The sequence below is a fragment of the Macaca thibetana genome, chromosome 12 (assembly GCF_024542745.1).
Source record: "Macaca thibetana thibetana isolate TM-01 chromosome 12, ASM2454274v1, whole genome shotgun sequence".
NCBI lineage: Eukaryota > Metazoa > Chordata > Mammalia > Primates > Cercopithecidae > Macaca > Macaca thibetana.
The window spans coordinates 74,941,009-74,965,223 of NC_065589.1; the positions used below are offsets into that span (position 1 = coordinate 74,941,009).

The following is a 24,215-nucleotide window of genomic DNA, read 5'->3' on the forward strand; positions in this document are numbered from 1 at the left end:
GGTTTCCTCTTCCATGCCCTTCCTAGGATCTGATTAGAATTTCAAGGATCATCTCCTTAATGATCTGTCTTATTAAATGATTGGACAGCCATGAACAGAATACATCAGTGAGAAGGAGAGTGTTACATATTTTTTTTGTCCCAGCATTAGTATATCCTATTTTTTCATGAAGACTCTACAGCCTTCCATAGTTGACTTTTCTAAGTATACTCTGCTGCCATAGAGGTTTCTACGAAGAGGGGTGATGCTATCACAGAGTTTTAAAAAGCTTCTGAGTATATGCATCCTCGCTTTTCTTACAGTTGGCTAACCTAAATCTGTAAATCCTCTTCTTAACACTCTAAAAGTATAGGATTATGATAAGCCAGAGAAAAGGGGAAGGGGAAGGGAGGCGGCAGTTTTGTAGGGAAACTGCAGTGGGGCTGGCACTGCCTTGTCTTTGCTCGTGCCCAGTCTTTTGACTATAAATTGACTGTAGTTAGAAATCACAGCTTTTCATTCGATTTCTTCCAATGGGAGGGAAAAGCCAGACCTGCCCACAGTTAATGAGATCTTGCTGCCTTAAATAACATTGGAATAAGCAGTGCTGACTTGCTCTCTTGGAGACTACACATACAGCCCAGTCTTGTTGGCCCTTTTCATCGCTGTCAAACATTCTTCTGATTTTTACTCCTTAGTGCATTATTGATGATCATCCCTAAGTCAGCACTCTTTTCTGGCTCCTCTTCTGTCTTTTGATTGCTTGTAACTCGTCTTCGCACTCAGCCTCATTACAGGACACTGCATGAGGCCTTCTCCACATCCTCCTACAAATGGCTCCGTTCCCTCAGATAACCAGCAGCTTTATTTACATGGGTGAGAAGCTACCTGCAGCTCATAATGACCTCACGGTGTTCCTTTCTTGTCTGCTTTCTTACCAGAAGTGTTTGGTTTGTCTCCTTCTGTTTTTTATTTCCCAAATCAACCTGACATCGATTTCACTCATTTTTACCTGTTACCTATCTTAAAAGTCTAAATCCGCCGGGCGCGGTGGCTCAAGCCTGTAATCCCAGCACTTTGGGAGGCCGAGACGGGCGGATCACGAGGTCAGGAGATCGAGACCATCCTGGCTAACACGGTGAAACCCCATCTCTACTAAAAAATACAAAAAAACTAGCCGGGCGACGTGGCGGGCGCCTGTGGTCCCAGCTACTCGGGAGGCTGAGGCAGGAGAATGGCGTAAACCCGGGAGGTGGAGCTTGCAGTGAGCTGAGATCCGGCCACTGCACTCCAGCCTGGGCGACAGAGCCAGACTCAGTCTCAAAAAAAAAAAAAAAAAAAAAAAAAAGTCTAAATCCATTTCTGGTGCTCAGGTATCTAAGGCTGAAAGACAGTAAATTGGTATCCTCTCTCTTTATCTAAGAGGGAAGGAATGGAAATCTGAAAGTCAAACAGTTTTTTTATGTTTCATATGCACGTGAGGAACTTGTGGTATGTGACCCTTTTATAAATATATAATATTCCTGAGAGTTTGGTAATCTATAAGTTTAGAAGTTGTACTATCATTGCAAAAGGACCGGCAAAAATTGTAGTAGCCATTCCCTGGATTGCTTTGGATCAAAAATTTTCAGCATGATTTAATTCCCCTCCAGTCCTTAAGAGCCCAGTACATCCTCACTGCAGGTTGTCTTATTTCTCCTGTCATTCTTTCCAATAATTTCTGATAACAGCAACCAAAAAAACTTTTTGATAATCATCACAATTGTAGTTGGCATTAAGGGCAGTCAGTATTCCTGAAGTGTATGTTTAAGATTGTCTCTGCTTCCCCGACCCCAAGTAAGATTAGAATTTCTGATAAATCACTGTGTTGTACAAGTTGGCGGTGCTGGCCATGTATATATAACAGGTGAATTCCAACCTAGAGAAATATTAGCAGAGACTTAGAAAAACTGTGACTATGGATACTATGATACAAATATTTGGCATATTCGGAATTTCCTTTCTTCCCAAAATACCGTGTTTTGTTTAATGAATAAGATAGACATGCAGGCCCATTACAACAGCCAGTCTTGGGCTGCTAAGAGTTTTAAGTATAAGGTTGTTGTTAAAGCTATTGAACTTTTAGGATATTTATTTCCTTAAAATGCCTTCTTACGACTTGTGGTAGGTGTTGAATCAATGTTTTGATTTCCTAATGCATGCAAATTAATATTAATTTGTTATTTAATATTAGTAATAGTAATGCATATATTGAGTCTTTGAGGCTGTGTCTTACTGTATAAATAACCACCTTTCCCCTAAAATGTCATGTGTCCACCAAATTCAGTAAGGCTAGTGGTTTCATTAAGATGCACTGCCAGGTAATGAAGCTGTAGCCAGTGTACTATGGAAATAGGTGGTAAAGGAAGATTGGAACTTCCTTCTGTAGACAGTCTCAAATGTAGGATGCACAACTTCCTCTTGATCTCAGATGATGTGTATATATCCTGCTTGGTGAAGAAAGGATGGAGTTGGGAACCCTAGCATGACCCTTCTAACATCAGGACACATTACAAGCTGCTTTTCCACTGCCAATTTTATTCATGCAGTGTTGTGTGAAACAAACAGGTGCACAACAACAAATTCAGAAGTTCTTCCCCTGAAGAAAAGTTTTTTCCAGTGTTGTTTGTTGATCTTCTTTGCAATAATAGCTCTTCCTTCTTCATTACCCTGGTGGTAAGAGAACAGTATCAGGGAAGAAAAATGAATTCCATGATAGAGTGTTTCTTACCTGTTCAGTTAGCACAACTAATATAGTGAGATACGGTGATTTCTCAATTAATGAATCATCTAGAGAAAAAGCTCTACATATGGTTAGTTGCATTCAAACCCATACCCCATGCAGGCAAGTGTCTTAGAATATATGTGGCAGAGCTGCCTACATGAGAGTACTAAAGCCAGGTACTGTAATGTCCACTTTAATTTGTCTTAATCCTGGCAATGTACTTCATTAATTTTTTTACATTCTATGTGAGAACATCATTTTATATGGATGAAGACTGGCTGTATGTGCATAAAGCTTTTCATTTGAAAATGTGTTTTAAAAGTTAATTTGACCTATTATAATATTATTTAACACTCTCAATAACATAATACAAAACTTTATTGTTTTAAGTGTATTTTTAAAAGTTAATTTGACTTATTAATATGTTCAGTCCCAATCAGCAAATCACACAACTGTTAAAAATATTTTATGTTTACAAAGCCAAACCAAAATTTTATATTTTCCTCCCCAAACTTTGATATAAACACTAACATTTTTTAGCATGTATAAACGTCATTACTAACTAGTGTCCTATTAAAACTCATTTGCTATGATAGAATGTCTGTGCTTTTAGGTGGACAAGAGCTAGATGATTGGCCTCCACCAGCGTCCTCATCTCTGTCCCTGATCCTGAGCTTCAGCCTCGCTTCTGTACGCTGGACTGCTTCAGTGCAGCTCTCAGACTTGCTCTGTGTCTCACATGCTCTTTGGCTGTGTGGAATGCTCCCACTCGCCCAGCAAGCTCCCATTCCTCATTTAAGACATAGATCAAGTGTTGCCTCCTCCTGGAATTCTACCCAGAACTCTCAGGTGGTTTGCCTCTGTGCTGATGTTGCACCTTGTTCCTGCCCCTCCAACAGCACTCATGAGAATGTGTTGTAATCATTTGTGTATGAATCTGCCTGTATGAGATGCAAGGCAAGATTTGCATTACTTCTGTTTATATCTCCCCGCATCTAATAGGAACACCAATTTATGGCCTATACTTATAGGAATTCATTTAATAACTGAATAACCATAGTCCACATATTAGAACACACACCTGCTTAAAAAGTAAGTCATGGATGTTAATAGGCAACAGCTTGAATTTCCTCCTGTGCAACCGCTCACCATGCCATCCTGCTCACCTCCCCAGCATTAACCCCCAGCACAGAGGGGCCACGTTCTCTGTCGTTTCCTCACAAGCTTTCTCATGATAAAATGTATAATCTGAAGATCTTGAATAAGTACTACTGCCTACCTCCCTTGGAGAGTTGGAAATAGCAGGAATTAGGATCCAGAAGGCTTTGTGTATTCAAGTTGGAATGGGAGCAGGCACAGAAAGGTAGGATGACCCACCTTAAATCCGTGTTTCAGTTGAGGGGGAAAGACCGGGGCCTGCTGTCAGGATAGGAGTGATCTGTTACAGAGAGTGCTGCTACATCCCCAGCGTCCAGTGTCAGAGAGATAGACTGCAGAAGGGGCGGGTGAGGATGTCTCCAGTTCAGTGCACCTGGATCAGAAGGCACACTAGCATGCCTAAACTCTTAATAGTCAAATTTTAGGAACTGAGAGAGGCTCCATCCCTCCTTTCCCCAATAAAGGAGAATAATTTCATCACCACTAGTATCTATGTTCTATAATTTCTTTCTTTCCTTTCTTCCTTTTCTTTTTCTTTTAACTTTTTTGTTTTTCTTTTTTGATGGAGTTTCACTCTTGTCGCCCAGGCTGGAGTGCAATGACGCAATCTCGGCTCTCTGCAACCTCTGCCTCCTGGGTTCAAACGATTCTCCTGCCTCAGCCTCCCAGGTAGCTGGGATTACGGACATGCACCACCACACCCAGCTAATTTCGTATTTTTAGTAGAGACGGGGTTTCACCATGTTGGTCAGGCTAGTCTCAAGCTCCTGACCTCAGGTGATCCACCCGCCTCAGCCTCCCAAAGTGCTGAAATTACAGTCACGAGCCACTGCACCTGGCCTATTTCCTATCATTTCTATGCTATGAAATACATTCTTCTATCCATAATGAAAGTTTAAGGCTTAAGTTTAATTGCAGATGCCTGGAAGAGTTAACATATTATCCTCAACAAAAATATGCTGCTAGGTTATTTTCATTCATCCATTCCATAATTATTTATGTATACCTCCTAAGAGCTAGATACTGTGCTCAATATCAGGTGTACAGCAGTGAGTCAAATAGATCATGTCTGTCCTTGTGCTACGTTGGCCTTTACTAGTTTAAGAAGGGAAAGAATCTTTTAAGCATCTAATAAAGTTAGGAAGATTACTTCTGTGAGATGGGGTAACATAAAGTGAAAGCTGGAGATCTGAAGACAAGCTTTTCTTTACCCTGATCAGCTCTACCTATCTTCATCTTTGTGGGGGGAAAATAGCAGCTTCTGAAAAAGTACTTCCTATTCTTGGCTACCAGCTACTCCCAAGTCTTTCATTTGTTAATTCATTAGTGCCTATTAGATGCCAGCTCAGTGTTGGGTAATGACTGAGAATCTAGAGGTGACAGATGAGTCTACTGTGAAGGAGCCTCAGTCCAGCTCCCTTGTAAGGAGAGTGACCACATCAATTTATCATCCAAACTAGGGCATTTCTGAGAGTGTAGAATAAAAAAGGCACCTCTTGCAGAGTGATATAAACATACCTCCTGCAGCTGTGCCTGTTACATCGCCTTCTTAAGGAAAAACCTATCAAAAGTAGTGCTGCCTCTTGAAGGAGATTCTGATGCTTCGTCCGCCAACTTGTGTCTCTTGTTTTTGGAGGGATCAGTGCTATAACTGTAGCCTCCAAGATGGGTGGAAAATATTGACAGACATTTTATGTGAGTTACATGCCTTTCTGGAGAAAATAAATTCAGCACTTAAATTTTTTGTATTTGAATGCACTTTTTGAAAGCTCATGGGTGTCACAAGGGTTTAATGCAAACTAAAAGGATGACTAATCAAAAAAATAAATAGTTGTAGACTTATACCATACAACAAATATTGGGATGCCTATAACAAGAATGTTCAAGCCGACTTCTCTGTGTCCTGTGGCAGGACTGTTAGGCTTTAACTTAGTATACAGATTTCGTGTTGACTAACCTCTCAATTCACAATGACTTCACCAGCTGTATCTTGCAGGCTGCCCAGTGGGTCTCAGCTCTACTAGCCAGTACCTCAACTTTCTGGCAAGGACATCAGCACTGAATATTTCTGCCACCAGCACCCTAACTAGAAACAGTTAGCTGCCCATGCCACCCCTTATGTCATCTGCAAGATCTCTGTATGTTGTCTTTCAAGGAGAGGTGTGACTTACCTTGGATCACAGAAGAAGGATGATGGCAGTGGCTGTGGGAGGGGTGGAGGAAGGAGAAGGTTATTGGGATGATCTTTCAGATTTAATCATGTGTTAAAATGAGACCTTTGCACGGGGAAATAAGATTTGAAGCTGGAGGTACAAAGTAAAAGTCAGCCAAACCCATCCCAGCTTATTTTCTTGCAGCAGTTAATAATAATTTGTTGAAAAATTTAAAATACAAGACAAATGTTAAATTGAATATGACACTGGGACAAGAAACTTTTTAATGAAGCATTTGATTTTTTTGTATTCCGTAAGTTATTTCCACTTTCCTAGAATTCTTCTCTTCTTCTACCACTGATTGTGAAGTTTCTGCAAAAAGTTCCCTTTAAACATTTTACCTTGTTAGAGAAACTATATAAAATACTCAGTCAGTTTTCTTATACTTGATCCAAACCAATCCATTAAGAATGGTAGAAGGAAGAAGAGCAGGATAATATTACTTGGGGAAAAGTCTAGAGCAGTGCCACTTACAGTGTGATCCATGTACTGGCTTGAGCCACACTGTCAACCAGCTACATTATTAAGCACGTTGTACAATTCAGCTGACTTTTTTTCTTGGTAGCAAGACTTTCTCAATGAAGGAAGCAATGGTTGACTTACGTTCTGGTGCACACTCCATACCTCATGTGGACCTGCAACGAATGTTTTGGCAACTGGCTACTTTGAGTTTTCACTGATCTAAGGCACAAAGAAGGTGATTTTCTAAAGTCTCATATTAAATACTATGAACAGGATTAGATTTCAAGTCTTTCCTTTTTTTTTTTTTTTTACTCTGTGGCCTAACCTAGAGTGAGGTCTTAGTTCACATCCATGAATTGATTTGATTTCTTATTATTCAAGAAGTGAATTATTCTCTGTTACTCTGCACCTTTCACTAGCTGTTAAACCTTTACTTTAAAGATTTTGGAAATTACTACACATTAAAAAAAGAAGAAGAAGTAATGAAGATAAAACCTTTAAAGGTTTTGGAAATTACTACACATTAAAAAAAGAAGAAGAAGAAGTAATGAAGATAAAACCTGTACTTTAAAGGTTTTGGAAATTACTACACATTTAAAAAAAAACAAGAAATGAAGTGGATGTCCTTCCCCAGAGCAGTGCCGCATAATATAAACAGAGGCTTAGCTCCCTCCTCCTCCACGTGACTGGCCACATGTGTGAGAGAGCCTCTGCTTGGAAGACTGCCACCATGTGCTGGGCTCAGAGTCCTTGCGGTTTCCCTGGGCTTTGTGCTTACACCAGATGGCTCTGCCTCAGTTGGCTGCGTTGGCCCGTAATTTAGGTAGTGTTCCTGATATCCGTAGATTTACTGTCTCATTAATTTTAACTTTTCCAAAGCTTTTCCCAGTCCAGAAGCCACTAGGTTAAATCTCAAGCTGTGTGTGTCCTATTAATAGGTGACTATCAAAGCACCTCTCTATAAAACGGATCAAAGTAAAGTGAGAGTGACTGTACAAAAAAGTTGATCCTGTGAAGTTATGTGTTGCCTTTTCTTTTCCTTTGGTATATTTCTTGTGACTGATTAGAACTTTTCTGGAATTCACATGGTTCATGTGACAAGATCATAAAGAGAACTTGAAGCTTATTTCCGTAAGCGTTTGTTTTTTAATCAAGTGATTATATGCATTGAAAGAGACACAAATTATTTCTGGTCTTTTTTTTTTTTTTTTTTTTTTTTGTTTGTTTGTTTTTTGAGACGGAGTCTCGCTCTGTTGCCCAGGCTGGAGTGCAGTGGCGTGATCTCGGCTCACTGCAAGCTCCGCCTCCTGGGTTTACGCCATTCTCCTGCCTCAGCCTCCTGAGTAGCTGGGACTACAGGCGCCCGCCACTGCGCCCAGCTAATTTTTTGTATTTTTAGTAGAGACGGGGTTTCACCGTGGTCTCGATCTCCTGACCTTGTGATCCGCCCCCCTCGGCTTCCCAAAGTGCTGGGATTACAGGCGTGAGCCACCGCGCCCAGCCTATTTCTGGTCTTATACATAGACTATATTGCAGAACATTTGGCCCACTGTTTTAATTTGTAGTACTAGCTACATGTGAGCCTTCCCCTCAACAGTGGTTGTGAGATTGTCATTAGAGTCCTAGAGTATTTTGACTTATATGCATATCGTCTTGTTAATATTTCCAGAATGTGCTGCTGGATGTAAAACTCTTGGCATCCAGACATGTAGCATAAGTAAATAAAACCTTCTTGCTACAGACAGAAGAGACCTGGGAAGACTTTGCTTTGTGCCTCTAGAAATCAAAGTTGAATGGATTCCCTGTGTCATATCACTTCTTCCCTCCGTGATGTGATCATTTCCTCTTCTCCTTTGTTTAATTATATTCAAACTCATGACCAATACTTTTAAAATCCGTAGAAGAGAGTCAAGGTTTCTGAACTGTACACGAAGCTCTAGCACACTTTGCAAGATGCAGAATGATGCTGCTTGAGCTATGCCTGATGCCTCTATGTATGTTTTATTCATCTACTGGATGACCTGCAAGAATGCCTGATAGGCACTCTTAGAACGTTTTACCTCTCGGATTAAGAAACACCTATGTTTTCCTAATAAAGACTTCTGTTTCTTTTTAGAAAGAGCCTTCTGCCTAATTCCGCAAAACTATACTTGTATTTATGGGAATGTTTAAGACCTTTATTGTCAGAAAGTAGCCCTAAAAAGACTTCACCAAATATGCACATGAAAAGATAGAGAAATGCAGAGTAAAATTATTACAGGATACCACGACAGAGTTATTAGAATGGCTAAAATTAAAGACTGACCATACTAAGTGTTAGCAAGTGTGTAAGTTCTAATGTCTAGAACTCTCATACACTGCTGGTGGGAATGTAAAAATGGTACAATCACTCTGGAAAATATTTTGGTAGTTTCTTACAAAATTAAAAATACTTCTCTCATGTGATCCAGCCATTTTACTCCTAGGTATCTACCTACCCAAGCAAAAAGAAAATGTGTATCTATACAAAGATTTGTACATGATTGTTAATAACAGCTGTGTTTGTAACAGCAGAACTCACAAATACCCAGATACTCATCAAGAGGTGAATATGTAAACAAACTGGTATAGCATGGAGTGGAATACTACTTAGCAATAAAAATGAATGAATTATTGATCATGTTCCATCATGGATCATGATCATATTTTTTATTGATCAATAAAAAATAATCATGATCAATAATTCATTCCTTTTTATTGCTAAGTAAAATAATTATGTGAGAGAAGCTAGATAAAATGAGTAGGTACTAGATGATTCTGCTTGTGTAACATTTAGAAAACGTAAACTAATCTATAGTGACAGAAAACAGATCAGTAGTTTCCTGGAGACGGCAGAGGATCAGGAAGAGGAAGGTGGGAGGAATTAGAAAGGGACACAGGAAAACTGATGGACATATTCATTATCTTGATTGTGGTGATGGTTTCATGAGTGTGTACACATGTTCAAACTCACACTGGAAAAACATGCAGCTCGAGATAGGTTAGTTATACTTCAGTTAAGGCTATTAAGCAAACAGACAAAAAGCCTCACCCCTAAGCTGCTTACATTAGTATAAGAAAAGATGTTAGGAAGTATTTAGGAAAGTAATTGTTAAAGATTTCAAAGGACATGGCCCCACTGATAATCTAGTAAATGCCCTGAAACCACTTTTGCGGAAATTATGACCGTGGAAGAGATCAGACCTGACTCCATCTTGCTTCTAACCTTTAAGCTGTCCTTGTTCATTCCTGGGAGTAGGCCATTAACCTTGGGAGGGAGTTTAGTTTATAGTTGAACTCTGAAAATTTTGTTTAAGAGTTAAAGCCCTCTCCCCTGCACCTCCCAAAAAACCACCTCTTGCCTAGGAAACAGTCTGCCTTTATAGGATTAACATATTAGCTACAAGATTAGAAATTAACGGTTTAGGGGCCCTGCAGCCTCTGGCTGCCAAGAGTCTGAACCACCCCTAATTCCTCCTGGGAATAACATCACTATTGTAAAACCTAAGATCAGCACTTGAGAGATTTTGCAGCCCCTGCACTCAGTGCAGCAGCTGGCACCACCCAGACGAGTAATCTGGCTCAATGAGTTCTGTGATCCCACCCAGGGACAGAAGACAGCAACCTCACTTCAACCGCCAGTGATTCCATCTCTAAACCAACCAGTCAGCACTCCTCACTTCCCAAGCCCCTTCCTCAGAATTCTCCTTGAAAACCCCAACCCGAAATGCTTGTAGGAGACTGGTTTGAGTAACAATAAAACTCCAGTCTCCCACACAGCCAACTCTGTGAATTACTTTTTCTCTATTGCAATTCCCCTGGTCTTGATAAATTGGCTCTGTCTGGGCAGTGGCCAAGGTGAACCCACTGGGCAGTTACAGCCACACACCCTCTACCCAGAAATGTGCACACAAAGTTTTGCCTACAATTCAGAGGGTTCCAAGACTGAAAACCCCTGGTTAAGACACCTATAGAATTCTTAATCGTTTTCAAAGAAACAAAGTACTTTTCAACAGCTGTGGCTGCCAGTCAACAGTTCCCCCCACCCCACTTTTTTCTTTCCAAAGCAAGTAAATTAATTCTTACCTTCAACTCAGATGAATTTTGAGTATTCTTGGTAAACATGACTTTACTTCAAGTTTAGCCATTTTTCATACAGTATTTTTATTTCTACTTTCTTCATCCTTATCCTGAAGAGGAATTAAACTATAAGCTTACCAGTACATCACCTCTGTAAGCTACATGAGGATACATTTTTATTGATTACACCTTTTCATTGCTTTCAAAATGAGCAATAATAACATAATGATTATTGGACACTTCCCATAACATAATGATTATTGGACACTTCCCATTACCACGCTGTCAGCTAGTTCATAAAACTGTACCTTAAACACATTAAAGGAAATTCAGGATCACAATACCAATTTTATGGTAATGTTTTAAAGAACAGATTCAGTATCAGCCAGTTTTGTTTTGCCAAACTGAATCAGACATTTGCACTATGACCGAATAATACTAATAAACTGGAACTTACCTGAACTGTAAGGAGAATGGCAGGTGTATTTCTATGTTTTCTTTATTTCTCATATATCCCTTCTATATGTAAATAATACTAATACTCAAGTCTGTTTGACATTTTAGTCTTAAAGTCTGCATATCCATAGTATCTGTAACATTCCTAGAATTGTAACCACCCCAATGGGTTCTTCCTGCCCACTGCACAAATAAAGACCACGGCATTGCAGTAAAAAAAAAAAATAATAAAAATCGTTTAATTGATATGAGGCTGGCCATGCCACGTGGGAGGAATTGTTCCTCAAACCAGTCTCTCTGAAGGCTTGTAGGCTAGGGGGTTTTTCGAAAGCCGTTTGGAGGAAGGGATGTAGGTGGGTAGAAATGGGTGCTTGCTACTGATTGGTTGGGGCAGAGATAAAATCATAGGGGGATCAAAGCTGTCCTCTTGAGCTCACTTGCTTCTGAGTGGGGCCATAGGAGCAGAGTTTGGCGGGTCCAGGTGGCGTCATGGACGTCAGACATGCAAAAAACCTGAAAATCTCAAAAGGCCAATCTACAGTAGTGATGTTATCTACAGGCATGGCTGGCAATCATTTATTTCTGCACCTTACCAGAATTCAGGCTCTTCTCCTCCCCCTAGCCTGGTGGTCTTTCATTAGCTTTACAAAGGTGGTTGAGCTTCTGGGAAGGCCTGTTACCATTTAAACTATTAACATAACCTAACTATCTTCCAAAGTTAGCTGGCCTAAGCCCAGAAAAAATTAAGGCAGCTTGAAAGCTAAAGGCAAGAGGAGAGATTGACTAGATTAGATCTCCCTCTTAATAATTTTTGGAAAGGCAGTTTTATAATTTTTTCTAACCACTTTTTTTTCTCACTATCCAGAATTCTAGTAAGTGAAATCCCAGGAAAAACTGCATGTAGTATACTCACTACTTTTAATTATTATTTGCACTTTCATAAATTTGATCATGAGAAATACCTTCTAAGGTGACTATACTGTGTCCTTCCCTATATGCAGAGTCTTTAGGGTTTCTGAGGAAAAAGATTGAGAGGCATAGATTTGTATGCAGGTAGGTTTTTGAGGAGTGCTTTCAAGATCAGCATCTGTGAGGGAATAAAGGAAGTAGAATTTGGCAGATAGAGTAATTGTGTTTGAACTGCAGCAAATGCCTCCTTCAGCAAAGGGAGGAATGAAGCTGAGATGACCCTTAGCGTTGTCCTGCCTTGAGGCCTTTTTACTGTTGGACTTTTTACTATTTTTACTATTGTCCTGCCTTGGGGTCTTTTTACTATCATGACCAGTCATTCATGAATGCAGGCTGCCTTTGAAGAGAGGGCATGACCTTGGCTGAGACAGCTTTCTGTGGCCATGGAGAATTCCCAAAGAAGAGCTAAACTGGATGGTTACCAGCCACCAATAATGCCAGCAGATGGCAGAATAGTTGCCTCATTCCTGAAGAGAAGATCTGGGCAGCACACCACAGTATCCACTACAGTCCACCTTTTGCACTACTTGAATCCACCTGGGAATGGTTCTTCTGGATTGGTTGATCTCTTTTCCTAGGGGGAAGTTGTAAGAGGAAGGTTAGTAGTGTGAGTTACAGTCCTTACACCTGGTCTTGAGGCCTCTCTGATACTCCTTATCCCCATCATCTACATTCTATTGTAGATTTCCTCTGCTAGTCTCAGTGGTTTATGTGGTTGGGGTGGCCTAGACTGTCATCTCTGAAAAAAACTGAATGAAAATGGTCAGCCTTTGAAATCATGTTTGCCTAGGATATGATACCAAATACTCAATTGAGATGAACCAAGAGTAATTTATTTGCATTTTATCTTTTCCATGATGAGTCATGAAATGCACAACTTTTAATAACAAAAGCTTTAAAGACTCAGGAAGGACAAGGTGGCCATGATGGTTCTCCATGAGTAACATTAGACATTCTAACTTTTGAATACTAGTTGTTTCTCCAAATTAGGTGAATAGTACTGATAACTAATGGGTTATCATAGGTAATTTGACTTAGATCATGGAGTTCCTTCAAATTTTATATCTAAACAATTTCAATATCAGCTGATTTACTATGAAAATAAATTTTTGTTCTACTTGAGTTAGCAGTTTTATAACCCAGTCTTTTCATTAAAATTCCAGGAATCCTTACCCAGTTTGAATGATGTGATTGTAAAGTTATTAGAAACCTGTATTCAAGAGTGCTTTTAGGGTCCTTTCCATTCTTTCGTGAACCTCCTAAGAGACACTATACTCTAGCATTTTGCATGCTTGTAAAGTTTTCAGAAACTGCATCAGCATTAAGCACTTAACCATGGAAATGACTTTAAACAGTTATAGTTAAAAATACAATTGACAAAGAAATGTAGTTATTTCTGTGGTCTACAATAACAACATAATAACCATAATTATGATTGATAGCATATACTCAGACATATTAGAATTTTAGAAATCCCATACAATTTTGGAACATATATTAATATCATTCACTAAAATATAAGCTGAAGAAGATTAAACTTTTTTATTATTTTTGACAATGCTTCCTGTGTAACTAAACATGTTAAATAATTGCTCGCCTTTCTTTTAGATGCTTTGGGGGCCCTCTGTAGCATCTCAAAGTTAGAGGTCAGAAAAGACCATTTTGAAGCTGAAATTTGATTTTGGAAAGGTTATCAAATATATTAAAGTTTTAAAACACTTGGTATTATGAAATAGAATTCCAGGTTACCATAAGTCATTCATTTTGCCAAAATGATGACTTAAAAAAATTTTAAAGGCAAAACCTTTACTTGTTGATAGAGGGAAGACTTAGCTTTTCAAACAGTCTGTCTCTTGTCTTTGCCTTCTTTTTTTTCCAGTAGTTTATTCAAAAGGCAAACAAAAATCTTTTATTATCTTTTAATATTACATGAAAATTTGTTTAAGAGAGAAAGTCAGATTTCACCCTTGCATTAGTGTACTATTAATGTCTACCCCAATTTTTAATAAAACCTTATGGACAAACCTTCCCAATCTTAATCAGTGTAACCGTAAGGTGAGTTTCTCATAAACCTTTTATAACCCTTTACAAATTTTTGTTAAAGAGCAGATTAGTGCTTTAAGAAAATCCTGTTTGTGCTTTTATCTCAATGTTCAATTTACAGAAAATACACCTTTACATTTAGTCAATATATTCACACACAGAATTTTTTTACATGATTAATTTTTACAGACTTTCCACAACTGTTCAAACCTTGAACTTATTCTTACTAAATTTAAAACAATCCTTTAACCCTCTAAATTAGGCAAAATTTACATTCCTATGCCATCTTACAATCTTTTACCAAAAACGAATTTCATTCTCCTCACACACCTTGCATGTAAAACTGTTTTTTCAGTAGTCTCAATCACGTGTTATAATGGTAACTCAGCAACTTTTCATGTATCAATTTTCTTTCACAAATCTTTTCACGACTTACACAAACCATGTTTTGGACATTTTGACTTGTCCTGAACATCCCTCTTTTTAAACAGCCAGTTACTTTACTTTAGGACAAGAATTTACAAGATCCTTTCTTGTGTAAAATCCATTTTCTTTATAACCTTCTTTGCATAGCTAGGGGGCGTGGCTAATTCCGCATGTCCCCAGGCCTTATCTAGAATCTAATGCTCCAAAATAGGAAAACTGAACAATTTCAAAAGCTTAAGAAGCAGTTTATGACCTTAAAGCGTTTAGCAAACCTAGTATCTGACCTGCCTAATTTAGTCCAAATGTCTTTATTTTACCAATAATCTTTAAAGCCATTTTTATTTCCCAAAGATTACTAAAGTTACATGAACTAAGACATTACAGTTTTTACTTTTCTGACAAAATAAGCACTTATGTTTCTTAAAGCCAATTAATTAGAGCTCTTTTATATAAACATTACACACACAACACATATATAACTACACAGATAAATGTCTTATTTGCCAGTTTTAAATTTTTTTAATTGGATTACTGGCTTTAGGGTAGAGTCCTTGGAAGAACAGGGCTAGGAAAGTGTGCAGTTTCTAGGCCCTAATAACCTGGCACAGCTGGAAGGCAAAACAGCTGCCCAAAAATTAACGATCCTATTTTTACACCAGATCCTGGATCCCAAAAAGACCAGACCCTTAGATTTTGAGGGAGATTTATCCATATCTAATTGCTGGAGTTCCATGAAGAAAACAGATTTTTTTCAAATAGGGTCTCTGACACCTCCTGTTTTTCCCAAGGAGTCCCAGGCTGTTAGACCTTGAATATCTACTTTTTATTAAGCTAACTTTGAACTATAGCACTTTTTTACAAAAAGTCCTTTTAAATCTTGTATTACCCAACCCTGGCTAGCCAAATGGCCAATGTGTTCAGAAAAAGGAAAATTTAAGATGGTTCATGGAGGGGAAGAGAATAAACAAATGGTAAAGCCCACCCAGTTATCATACCAGAAAGTACTCATTCCCAAGCCAGGAATTGAACCCTGCACCCAGGCCACCATTGTGAAAAGAGAATGCAAAGCCACATGGTTACAAGGTCAAGCTCCCAAGGACCTAACTGACCAGTTTGCTCGGCCGTCTTCAACAGCAGGCTTGTGGGGTCCTAGGCACACATTTTATCCTAAGATACCCCTCTTTATGGCAGAACAAGGCGGAAAGACACACAGAACACACCAGATTTACTATAGCTCAAGGTCAACCTCAGAATTTTTTTTTTTTGTAGTAAGTAAAACTTTGCAGAGAGATAAACGGTGACTTTTACCACTCATTTAACCAGTTTGCACAGAGAGAGGCCAGAGTCTGACTGGTAAGAAATTCTTACCCTTTTGCCAACATGCCAGGTTCTGGGTTCCCCTTCCCTGAGCAGCCCTAGAGACCTTGCTTGCCACAATGTAGCCCTGGGGCTAAGCCACATCATAAAGGAAAATCGTCTTTTTTTGTTTGTTTGTTTCCACAGGCAAAAGCCTCTCAGTTTTGCAAGTTGCTGCCCAAGGGGTTGCATGGGGTAACCCAATTAACATTTTTTGTTCTGGCCACAGTGAAATACGTGAGACAAAACACAGACATCAGCCACTCAACATTGAACTGACAAGGCTCAAACTTGCCCCTGATGGGGCCCTGTCATCTTTAATCCATTTTTAACCGAGAGAGACTTTACTGAGGGGAGGGCCTCTAACCCAATCCTATCCTTTACTCAGGTAAAATGTACCCCATTACTTATCCAAAGGCAGCCGATTGGTGCTGTAGTCTTTTTCCTTTGTATTGGGATAGTAACTAAGCTGAAAGATTAGCAGATTTAACTTTTCATTTTTAAATGCACTTCCATGCATTGTTTATTCGGAACATTCCACAGTAAGTTAACTTTAGTAAGAGCCATTTCTGTAAGACTCCACTGCTTTCTGTGCCTAATGTGTAAGCGTGAAGGAAGTCAGTTTTTCAGAAATTAAGAATCTCATTTTTACCTAAAATATTGACTTTCTTCTAGGGTTCCCTTGATAAACTAAACCAATAGTTTTTTTCCTACCTACGTGCACAAGAAAAATGAAACAATGGGGTAGAACACAAAAATGCCCACAAATTTTTAAGAAACAAATTGTACACCCCTACAATATTATCATTTGCTACCAGTTTTCTTTCTGACCTAGTCTGATGTAAGAGGCCTCTAACTGGATCCAGGCCAGTTAGTTACCAGATTAAATCCATTCCTAGACCCAGTCCACTTTCTGTCATGACTTCCAAACCCAGTTTGGATCAGAAATTTGCTCAGATTTGCTCAAAGAAACTCAGAGAGCTCAAAACACAAATCCAAAACACTGGAGCTCCAAAATCTAAGAGAGAACTTACCCACAATCTCCAGCTGCTCCGAAAGATCAATGGATACAAGTGGGTCCTGCAGTTACCTTGCATGTTCACTCAGTGCTCCTAGAGTCATTAGAAGCTCTTCTTCGGATCCCACTTCTGACACCATCTGTTAAAAACTTCAGCCAAATTAAATTTAAAGGAGTTTAATTGAGCAATGAATGATTCACAAATTGGGCAGCCCCTAGAATCATAGCAGATTCGGACTCCAGGGGTGCCTTATGGTCAGACAAATTTATGGACAAAAAACGTAAAGTAACATACAGAAATCAGAAGTGAGGTACAGAAACAACTGGATTGGCTACAGCTTGGCATTAGCCTTATTTGAACACAGTTTGAACACCCAGCAGTGTATGACTCGTTGAAGTATGGCTGCTGAGATTGGCCAGGACTCAGGGATTGTTACAGGCTCATAGTCCTAAGTTAGGTTTTCAATCTTGTCTACTTAGTAAGTTAGGTTGCAGTTCATCCACAAGGACTCAAATATAGAAGTACAGCGTCTTTCTCAGGCCATATTTACTTTTCCGTAACAGGGCAAATGAATCGGATTATTGCTTAGGAGACAAATATTTGTAGAAACTTTCCAAAACAGGAATAATTCTTCTTTCAGAGAGTCTCAATGTGGGATTCTTAGTGTCTTAGAATCCTCTAAATTGTATACGTACTTTTGTGAGCTTGTGTCTGGGGAGAAGGCCTTGAGGATATTTACCAAATACAGTGTACTAGACATTGTACTGGGCACTGATGTCACAAAGATTCATTTTTCCATTTATTCATGTATTCAATACAGATTGATATCCGTCTGTGTCAGGCACTGGGAACATAGTAGTGAACAAAACAGTTCCTGTATTCATTGGAGCTCATTTTCTGGGTATGTGGAGTAGGTAAAGGGCCACATCCAAAAATAATGCATAAATATATAGCATATTAGGAGGTGGTAAGTGCTGTGAGAAAGAAAAATTCTGGGTAAAGAGAGAGTGAGGGGGTGGTGGGGTGTGTTAATAGGGTAGCCACGGACATTTGAGGAGAAACTGAAAGGAAGGGAGGGAGGCAGTCATGGAGTTGTGGAGGAGGAACATTTCCGGGAGAGGGAATGGCAGGTGCAGAGGTTCTGGGCCAGCCCCTGCCCTAAATGCTCCAGGGTCAGCATGGAAGCTCTGTGGCTGGAGCAGGAGCAGGGAGGGAGAGAGTGGTGAGGGATAAGAGGAGAGATGGAGCAGGAGGCCTTATCAGGTGGGTTTGGTAGACCATTGTAGAGACCATGGCGTTACTCAGAGCTGGAAGGCCAACAGAGGGTTTTGAATAGAAAAGTAACATGGTTTGTCTACATGTTAGAAGCCTCCCCTGCCCTCTGGTTGAAGCCTAGGCCATGGAGGGACCGGGATGGAAGCAGTGAGACCACAGGCTACTGGACGGGTCTAGTGGCAAGTTGGTGGTAGTCTCACTTGGGAAGCAGCAATGGAGGTGGTAAGAAGTCATCGGTTTCTGCATATGTGCATATATTTCAAAGATGAATGTTTTACAAAGATGAATACAATTTTTTCTGGGTTTTCAGAGTTTGAATCTAGCGAGGAAATCAGATCTGTGACAGATTATTTCAGTACATGATGATAAGAGCAGGGATAGAGAGCTGGAGGATAATGGAGTTATAGAGCCTTTCCTGGGAAGATTCAGGGTAGGAAATGGCAAAAGATAAGCTGGAGTGGTTAGCCAAGGCCAGACCATGGAGGCTCTCATTGACCATGTTAAAAATTTGGACTTTATCCCGAAGTTGATGGAAACAGTTAAACAGCATTGCTCAAGGAGGTAACACACTCCAGTTCTCAATCTAGGTTCTCCAGTAACTCTGGTGAGTATGAGAAAGAGGGCTCTCAGCAGGTAAGACAGAGGGCAAGGAAACCAGATAAGATATTGCCATTGTCCAGAGCAGAGAGGAATAATTTATTAACCGCTTGCTATACATCAAGCATTATTCTAAGCACTTTACGTGTGTTAATCCTCAAAACAAACCCTATCAGGTAGGCACCATTAATATCTTCATTTCAACAATGACCAATGCATGGCCTTGAGCACAAAGAGGAGGCTAAGTGAACTTCATTCAGGAAGGTCACACAGCTGTGAGCAGGAGGAGGATTTGAACCCCGGCACCCTGGCTCAGGAATTCAGGTTCTTATACACTGTGCTACAGTGCATCCCACGAAGATGAGAGCCTGGAGGTTTAGGGAAAATAATGGGGTGAATCTTTTATTTTGTCCCAAACTGAGTTAGTAAGTTTTCTGTATGTGTGGCTGTATTTCAAAGAAATCTAATTAAAATAAAATGTTAATTTTATATTACTGTTCTAGCAGTATCCATAAGAAACCTACCCTCATACCATCTCCTTTTCTCCTTACTTAGAGCTTGGATTGTCTCTTTCTTTGCAATCTCATGCTGCCTTTCTGCATCAATCTATTCAGGGTGTCTCTTTGGATAAAACAATATTTTGAAGTCATCACCTTGTCAGGTAACCCAAGACCATGCTTTTGTCTAATGTTAGAAATTTTTTACTGTTGGAAGTAGTACATTAGACTCCGTGTTCATTGGTTGTCTTTTCCCCATAGCTTGTGTTTGGAAACAGCTAAAATTAAGTGAATTAACTCACTGTCACCAGAACATGGGGTTGGTGTGAAATAAGCTGGTACCTCAGGAAAAAGTGTATCTTTTGACTAATTACTCAGAATATAGATGTAGACTGTAAATGTCATATATAACTTATTTTTCCAACTGTCAAAATGTGAATAATTTCTCAAATAACTTAAAACGGAACTAGTATTTAACCCAGCAATCCCATGACTTGGTGTGTATCCAAAAGAAAATAAATTGTTCTACCAAAAAGACACACACATGCGTATGTGCATCACAGCACTATTCACAATAGCAAAGACATCAAATCAACCCAGGTGCCTATCAGCAGTGGATTGGGTAAAGAAAATGTGGTACATATACAGCACAGAATACCACACAGCCATGAAACAGAACGAAATCTTAACATTTGCAGCGACATGGATGCAGCTGGAGACCATTATCCTAAGTGAATTAACACAGGGACAGAAAACCAAATCCCTCATGTTCTCACTTGTGAGAGCTAAACATTGAGTACACATGGATACAAAGAAGGGAACAGACACCAGGGCCTACTTGAGGGGGAAGGAGAGAGGGAGGCAAGGGTTGAAAAAGTACTGGGTACTATGCTCAGTACTTGGGTAACAGGATCAGTCATACCCCAAACCTCAGCATCACACAATACACCTAGGTAATAAGCCCGCACACGAACCCCTGAAGCTGAAACAAAAGTTGAAATTACATTTTAAAAATGTGGAGAATTTGAATAGTGCAAGGAATGTATACAGAAAACAGTGTCTGGAGAATGCCTGACTTAGTTTGCCAAAAAAGTGTCGGCTCTGCTGCCTTGCCTCCAGTGGATTACCCCCAGGATGATCTTATTTCCTTCTCTGTTTAGATTCAGGGAGGTACCGAGCATCAGCGTCTTTTCCATGTGGCTGTTAATGATACCGTTACAGTTTCATAAACAACAATACTTATCATACCTTAGGCCAAATGTTCTCCAAAAACAAAAAAGTAACTAGAAACTTCCAGCCCTGACAGGTATTCAAGCCTAAAGTGTGATACAGAGAAACGAAAAAATAGAAAAAAAATTCATTGTTCCCACAAAGATACCCTGTAGTGACAGGTGGGTGGGAGGAGTGTTGGTAAAGCCATAGTGACAGGGCTTGAGGGCCACAGTCCTTGAGGGCCTCAGTGCATATTGTTGGTGTCCCTGTTTGCCCAAATAACAGAGAAAGAGGCCGGGCGCGGTGGCTCAAGCCTGTAATCCCAGCACTTTGGGAGGCCGAGACGGGCGGATCACGAGGTCAGGAGATCGAGACCATCCTGGGTAACACAGTGAAACCCCGTCTCTACTAAAAATACAAAAACTTAGCCGGGCGAGGTGGCAGGCGCCTGTAGTCCCAGCTACTCGGGAGGCTGAGGCAGGAGAATGGCGTGAACCCGGGAGGCGGAGCTTGCAGTGAGCTGAGATCCGGCCACTGCACTCCAGCCTGGGTGACAGAGCGAGACTCCGTCTCAAAAAAAAAAAAAACAGAGAAAGAGTGTGGGCTGGGAAGGGAGGGACTAGTTCAAAGAAGATAGCACAGTGTCTGCGGCAGAAACCAAAGGGCGTGAGTTTTATTTGGGAAAACCAAGAGGGATTTGAAATGAGTCAGTGGCTACTGAGCAAGCAGGGTTCAGACACCCCATATTTTCTAGAAACTCGAGTGTTTTACAACACAAAGGTCAGTGTTCTCAGCACAGGCTCAGGCAGCTCTAAAGCAACAGCCAGCCCTACCCAGCCCTTCCTTCTCAGCTCACGTTCCAGGTAAGGAGTATTTTTATTTTCGAAATCCAGGTGCACAGTCAGGAGATGGGAGGAAACAGTGACACCCATCTTTTTAATGAGCATTGCTACTGGAAAAAAAAATTAGCATCACCCTGAATTTTATGTGATGTCAGTTAAATGAAGGTGTTTTATAGCACTTTACAACAAATTAGAATCAACCAAATTGAAAATAAGCCTAGCAGCTGGGATAAGTAATCAGGTAAGTGGCCAGTTTTGCTATTTTTGCTTTGAGCTGAAGACAGAATTTGAATTTTTAATGTCCCAAAGGTGTGAGACTCACAATTGGGGAGCGTGGTTTCTGGGATGATTGTTTAAGATGCAGGCAGCTCCATCTTGCCCTTCAGTCTCCAACTTGCTTGACACATTCCCTGGAAATTGGCCCTCGTATATATACGTGTACACTGGAGAGAGGGTTGTGAATTAGTGTAGGCTGGACCTCTGCTTTTGACTGAACATTAGAGAGCGGACTGGAAACACATGACCCAGAACAAGGCAGTAAATCATCCACATTAACCGAGAAACTCTAATGAAAGGACTGAAATTTATGCGAAGAATTTATGGCCACTCATGAAATCAGCCCAAATCAGAGGAACTATTAGAACACTTTTATGTTTTAAGAAAATGGGTACTGTGTTCATTTGCTGTGATTTGCATATAGTCAGAATGCCCTGACATGATAAATACTGGCTTTGGTGGACAGGATTTTACGGCAGAGCTTTGCACTCCATGAGCCAATGTTTCTTGCATAAATGCCTTGATGATTTTAGTGTCTAAAATATGTTCAGAAAACGGTTGAAAGGCCACAGGAAGCTTTGCCATGATAACTATTCTGGAATTGGTGCCCTGGGGTATACCTGATATGTGTGTGCTTGCGTTTGTGGGCAAAAGAAAGAGGAGAGAGGAGGTGGATGGGAGGAGTGTTGGTAAAAATGAAACTGCAGATCACTCAGAATGGAAGTATTAAAAGGGCAACAAATGAAGATAAAATGATGCTTGCAATTATGGTTTATACAGAGAAATAGGCCATATTGAGTACATAATTTTTCTTTTTTCTCCTCTGCAGCTGATGGATTAAATGAAATAAACTAATCTGCAGAAAATCCATGTATCTAGGTTGTTGTCAGTCGACCTTAGAGAAAATTAAAATTTGCACAGATTTCTTACTACTTTCTACTTATAAATTTTCTACTTGAAACCCTTTTCTCAAAATACTTATATGTTTACTATTTTATCTTAAATTTTTTTATCTTAAAAAATTCAGATAACTTTTCAATATCTAACTACTGAAGCAGCAGATAATTTTACTCATAAAAAAAATAAAAACGACAAACAGGATATTCTCCCATAATTTCTTCAGCAGTAACTTCTCCTTCCCTAAGCAGTAGCCCTTATTTGACTTTCAGGACTTTATACTTCAGGTGTGGATATGGAAAAAGTAAGTTTTAAGTTTCCATCTACATTACCTTTTGATAATTCTGTTCATTAGCAGTACCCTGAGCCAGTGGAGTAAGCAGGAAAAGCTGACTTCTCTACTGGGATATCAGATAGATCATTACATCATGGAGAACAAGGACAGATCTCCAGTGAATCCAGCTAATACTGAAAACATATCTACAGCACTGAGCTCCAACCGGACAGCCTCTAGTCTAGTGCTTGACCCTGTTCAGCGAACTTGGCTATTATTCAAGGTGGCACTTCCCTGGTTTGACAGATCATTGTGCTCTGAAAGCCTTAAAACATGCGCTTGAGTTGTAGAGGTTATCCACGGTATTTTGTTGCCTTGATAAAAATGGGTTCAGAGAATTGAGTGAATTTATAGGACAGGGGTTCAAATGTGCTGACCTTCTATTTCCAGAGAAAGGTTTGGTTTTTTTGTTTTTTGTTTTTTGTTTTTTCTCCCCACTACCTCTCCTCTTTGTTTTGTACTGCCCTCTCCTGGCTAATACATTTCTTAGTAATGAATATTTAGAGAAGCCAAGTGGCAGAAACACTGGGGGTTGCTATCATTTCTACTTTCCATTAGAAAGTAATTTCAGATTTTATTATATGAAATGCGGAGTTGACATATAGTGATTAATTCAGATGTGCATAGATACAAGATTGCTGAAATAATATCAGTTGTTGTAGAAAATATCTGTAAGAGTAATTTGGTCATTTATATGGACTTTGCAATGTTTATGAAAGAAATGATTTTGCAATTTATTGCATCATTAGTCAAATTTTCTGAGTCACTGATGTGAAAATCCAGTGTTACTAGAAATAATTTGAACACTTTCTCTCTATGTTTGTGTTTTACAGTGGCTGCTAATTTACAGAAGATTGTAGATGATCCCAAAGCTTTAAAAACATTGACATTTAAGTTGGTAAGTGGGAAGTTATGGAAAGAAGGAGGTAATATTTTGCCATGCTGTGCCAGCAGGGAATAATAATCTAGTTTAATAACCTACTCTGTAATTTTGCTGCTGTTGTTTTCTTTTAGAATCAATTTTTGCATTTGGAAACATTTGACTCTGCAACATTAGGGAACATTTTCTGACTGTAACTGGAAATTTCCTGTTCTATGAGCATAGCTTTTTCTTTTATCATCACACCTTTGACTAAGAGTGGCCATGTGAGAAGCCTAGATCATTTTGCTTACAGTTTGTATCGCAACTTGACCATTAAGACAAAATTACACTGAATTCAAAGCAACACTCTTAATAAAGCTTTCCTAAGACAAAAGCCAAGTGGTTCTAACTTTTAAAAATAGAGGCTGATTGTTGTAGAAATGGTTTAGGTAATTGGAAGCAATTGTAGAACAACTTAAG

The 24,215-nt window shown here is 39.6% G+C and overlaps 1 protein-coding gene across 1 annotated transcript in view; it reads left to right on the plus strand.

Annotated features, from left to right (window-relative positions):
- The window catches only part of STK39 (serine/threonine kinase 39), a 293,703-nt gene that overhangs the window by 259,453 nt on the left and 10,035 nt on the right, over positions 1 to 24,215 (plus strand). Inside the window, exon 17 of the mRNA XM_050752820.1 lies at positions 23,707 to 23,771. Within this exon, the coding sequence (XP_050608777.1) occupies positions 23,707 to 23,771 (65 nt within the window). The remainder of the gene's footprint in view (positions 1 to 23,706; positions 23,772 to 24,215) is intronic.